Raw genomic sequence first — 3,867 nt, forward strand, 5'->3', positions numbered from 1 at the left:
CCCCTCGCAGCTGCAGATCCTGGTGGCCGTGGTGCAGTACCAGACCCGCCTCCGGGAGCCCCGCCGTGGCCTCTGCTCCAGCTGGCTGGCATCCCTGGACCCTGCGCAAGGTGACCCTGGCTCTTTGGGGTGGGGGTTGGGCCCTGGGCCTGCGAGCCTCTTCAAGCTGCCTCCCTCACGCCATAGGACCTGTCCGGGTGCCCCTGTGGGTGCGGTCTGGGGGCCTGACATTCCCAAAGACGCCAGATGTACCTGTGATCATGGTGGGGCCCGGCACCGGCGTAGCCCCCTTCCGAGCAGCCATCCAGGAGCGAGTGGCCCAGGGCGAGACCGGTGAGCAGAGTCTGGGGCGGGGAGGCGGCCGGCTGAGCTCCAGGGGTGCAGGCCCAGGCTCAGGCCCTGCTCCCTGCCCCCCCACCCCCAGGAAATGTGCTGTTCTTTGGATGCCGCCGGCGGGACCAGGACTTCTACTGGGAGGCCGAGTGGGAGCAGCTGCAGGCGAGAGGCTGCCTGACTCTGGTCACGGCCTTCTCCCGGGAGCAGGTGTGTGTGGAAGGGCGGGGAGGGGCGCGGGGCGGGACGCCCAGGGTGCAGACTCAGAGTGCCTCCCGCCCGCTGCCCCGCAGGAGCAGAAGGTGTATGTGCAGCACCGGCTCCGGGCGCTCGGGCCGCTGGTGTGGGAGCTGCTGGACGGCCGGGGCGCCCATTTCTACCTGGCAGGGTGAGCCTGGGCCGCGGGTGGTTGGAGGGACGGGCCCATGGGGACGCCGGCTGTGCTGAGCGCTGTCCTGCCTGCCCTTCCAGCAACGCCAAGTACATGCCAGCCGATGTGTGTGACACCCTGCTGTCCATCTTCCGGGAGGAGGGCGGGCTCTCTGACCCCGATGCGGCCGCCTACCTCGCTCAGCTGCAGCGGACACTGCGTTTCCAGACTGAGACGTGGGCCTGAAGGGCCATCCTGCCGTTGGCCACAGCCACCCTGCCCGACGCTCTCTGGGGGCTGTCGTTGGCTCTCGCCCTGTCTGCTACCAGCTGGGAGGGTGGTCGACTCTCCTGCACAGACCCCAGCAGAGGGAGGACGCCATGAGCAGCACACACCTGCCCTCTCAGCTCCAGGAAAGCCTCAGCAATAAACACCGGGCTCTTGGTGGCCGCTTCCTGCCTGCTCTTCTTTGTGCGGAAGTGGGCCTCGGGCAGTGGGTGGTCCAGAGCAGGTCTGGATGGAATAGCCTGCTCTGCTGGGCACGGGCACCGTGGCTCAGTCCACACTGCAGTGCCTGAGTCTGATGATGAGGGTGCCAGCCGTTTGCCCACCTTGTGCAGACTCTGCTCTTGCCCTGAGGGCCAAGCAGGAAAAGCACCCGGCCAGGCTGGCATTGACCATCCCTTACCAGCCCAGGGAACAGCTGCCCAGGGCCCTCAGGAGGGAGGGGGGCGTGGCCTGGGTTGGAGGGAAGGGGTGTGGCTCAGACTGGTGGGGAGGGAGGTCTGAGTGGCGTCCGCACCCCTGGGAGGGGAATTCCTGTTGGAGGAGTTGGACTGGCCTGCCCACAAGGCCCCGGCCTGGAATCCAGCTGGCGGTCTCTGGCTGACACAGGGACTGCTTTGCCCGCGGCTGGGCTTGGGCAGATCCTGTCGGGGACGGCACGCTGGGCCCAGGAGCCTCCGGGAGCTGGCAGGGGCACGGGGACCCAAGTGAAGTTTCCTCGAGTGGGGCCCAGAGCCAGAAGGAGGCGGCGGTTGCTGCAAGGTCAGTGCCAGAGCCTGCCCCGGCTGCGGAGGGCCACGCTGACCTTCAAGGCCTCAACCACCCCTCCGCCACCCTGGGGTCCCCACCAACCCATCCCAGCCCCTGCCCTGGAGGCACCGCCCCTGAACTGTGCCCTGGGGTCCCCGCTGGTGGCCCTGCTGACCGCGGCTCGGGGTTCACCAGTCGGTCTCTGGGCCCCGAGCACTTGGACCCACTGCACCAAGTGCTGATAGAGGATGGGTTGGGCAGCGGGGCCCTTGGGAAGCCCCAGGGTGCCAGGACTCCGGACAGTGAGCCCCTGCTGGGGGCCCCGGCCGCGGCCCCGCCCTGGGCCAGCCACACAGAGGACGAGGAGGCGCAGCAGGAGGCAGAGGAGTGCCCCATCTGCACGGAGCCCTATGGGCCGGGGCAGCAGCGCCTGGCCCTGCTGAACTGTGGCCACGGCCTCTGCATGGGCTGTCTGCACCGGCTGCTGGGCGCTGCCCCCGGCGACCTGGGCCGCGTGTGCTGCCCGCTGTGTCGCCAGAAGACCCCTGTGCTCGAGTGGGAGATCTGCCGGCTGCAAGAGGAGCTGCTGCGGGCCGACGGGCCCCCACGCCCCGCGCCCCCCACCCCACCCCTGCCTGCCCGCCACGGCCGCGGGCCATGGGCCTCCCTGGAGCACCGCTACCAGCTGCGCTTCCTGCCAGAGGCCGTGGGCGGCCGAGGCTGCCTGCCCTTCCTGCCCTGCCCGCCCTGCCTGGGTGCCTGGCTCTGGGCCCTACGGGGACACGGGCCCTGTGCCCGCCGCCTGGCACTGCTGAGCCTGCTGGCACTTGAGCTGCTCGGCCTGCTGCTTGTCTTCACCCCGCTCTTGCTGCTGGGGCTGCTGTTCGTGCTGCTGGATGGCTCCCGCCGCTGACGGCCACGTGCCTGCTGCCGGCACGTCCTGGGCCTGGGCCTGGGGCAGCGGCTGCCGACTGACAGGAAGCCTTGGTGCCGGTGGCCCTGGCAGCACCCTGCCCTGAGGCCCGACGACCAGGATTGAAGAACCCAGGGCTGACCGGGGTGCTAGCCTTCATCCCGGGGCCTGGACAGGGCCGCCCCAGAACCTGCGTTTAGCCTCTGACCCAGCCTGAGACGCCTACTGCCCAGACACGAGCCACCGGTGTGCAGCACAGCACTGGAGGAGGTCCATGGCCAGGGCTCCGAGAGCCCCTCGATGGACAGGCCCCACCCCACTGCTGGGCCTCCCACCCGGCTGGTCTGCAGGAGGGGGCGCCATGGACCTGAGTGTTCCCTGAAGGTCAGGCAGCCCGGGGGGCCCCTGCTGCACAGGCCCAGCTCACAAAGGGCCACCTCACTTGGGCTGTCAGGAGCCCAGCGGCCCCGAGCAGGCTGGGTGTCAGCACATGCCCCTCCACCTCAAGGGCCCAGGGCCCCACTGGGTCCAGGGCCCCACTGGGTCCAGGAGCCAGAGACTGCCAACCGGGCCCCGTCCTCCCGACTGCTCCGCAGCGCTCCTCCGAGCCTGCCAACGGGGCCCCGTCCTCCCGACCACTCCGCAGCACCCCTCCGAGCCTGCCAACCCGGCCCCGTCCTCCCGACCGCGCCACAGCACCCCTCCGAGCCTGCCAACCGGGCCCTGTCCTCCCGACCGTGCTGCAGCACCCCTCCAAGCCCACAGCCTGCACCTGATGGACACTGTCACAGCCCCGCCTTACGGGCTCGTCAGTACAAGGGGCAGCTCTCAATAAACAGGGAGTGCTACCCATGCTGTCGTTCCTGCGTCGCCCTCCCCTCTCCCCTGCCTGCACCAGCTGGGCGACAGTTCCTTCTCCAAATGCAGTCATCCAGTACCGGACAGGAGGCCCTCAGGCCCTGTACCCCACTGTGGTTGCGGCCAGCCTTCGTCCCAGCCCCAGCTCAGACGGGCCCCAGGGCTGTGCCCACAGCGCCTCAGGGAGTCAGGCGGGCTCCGCGGCTCAGGTGGGCTGCCTCGTGTCCCCGCTGCGCTCACACCCAGTGGCCAGCACAGAGAAGGTCCCCCCCTTTGCCAGCCAGCTCTGCTCTGCCCAGCTGCTCCCACAGTCCTGCCCTGAGCACGCAGGTGGCTCACGCAGGTGCACACACACGCA

The 3,867-nt window shown here is 69.7% G+C and overlaps 2 protein-coding genes across 2 annotated transcripts in view; both read left to right on the forward strand.

Annotated features, from left to right (window-relative positions):
• Positions 1-3,501, forward strand: part of NDOR1 (NADPH dependent diflavin oxidoreductase 1) — a 10,315-nt gene extending 6,814 nt beyond the window's left edge. Inside the window, 6 exon segments of the mRNA XM_010841704.1 lie at positions 1-110; positions 187-333; positions 425-543; positions 627-721; positions 805-1,750; positions 3,298-3,501. The exon segment at positions 1-110 is cut by the window's left edge and continues 30 nt beyond it. Of these exon segments, the coding sequence (XP_010840006.1) occupies positions 1-110; positions 187-333; positions 425-543; positions 627-721; positions 805-949 (616 nt within the window). The 3' untranslated portion in view covers positions 950-1,750; positions 3,298-3,501.
• LOC104989911 lies at positions 1,084-3,501 on the forward strand. The gene is made up of 3 exons (XM_010841745.1): positions 1,084-1,174; positions 1,324-1,459; positions 1,598-3,501. The coding sequence occupies exons 1-3, from the start codon at positions 1,084-1,086 to the stop codon at positions 2,649-2,651; spliced, it is 1,281 nt and encodes a 426-aa protein (XP_010840047.1). The 3' UTR covers positions 2,652-3,501.
• Positions 3,502-3,867: the final 366 nt, after the last annotated feature.

This window comes from Bison bison, unplaced genomic scaffold, assembly GCF_000754665.1.
Source record: "Bison bison bison isolate TAMUID 2011002044 unplaced genomic scaffold, Bison_UMD1.0 scf7180017847083, whole genome shotgun sequence".
Lineage (NCBI taxonomy): Eukaryota > Metazoa > Chordata > Mammalia > Artiodactyla > Bovidae > Bison > Bison bison.

Bases quoted from the DNA above. Each gene is read 5' to 3' on its own strand.
- LOC104989911 (XM_010841745.1), top strand. From the start codon at position 1,084: ATGAGCAGCACACACCTGCCCTCTCAGCTCCAGGAAAGCCTCAGCAAT. The intron at 1,175-1,323 runs GTGCGGAAGTGG...CACCTTGTGCAG, and splicing joins CTTCCTGCCTGCTCTTCTTT to ACTCTGCTCTTGCCCTGAGG. The intron at 1,460-1,597 runs GTGTGGCTCAGA...TGGCTGACACAG, and splicing joins GCCTGGGTTGGAGGGAAGGG to GGACTGCTTTGCCCGCGGCT.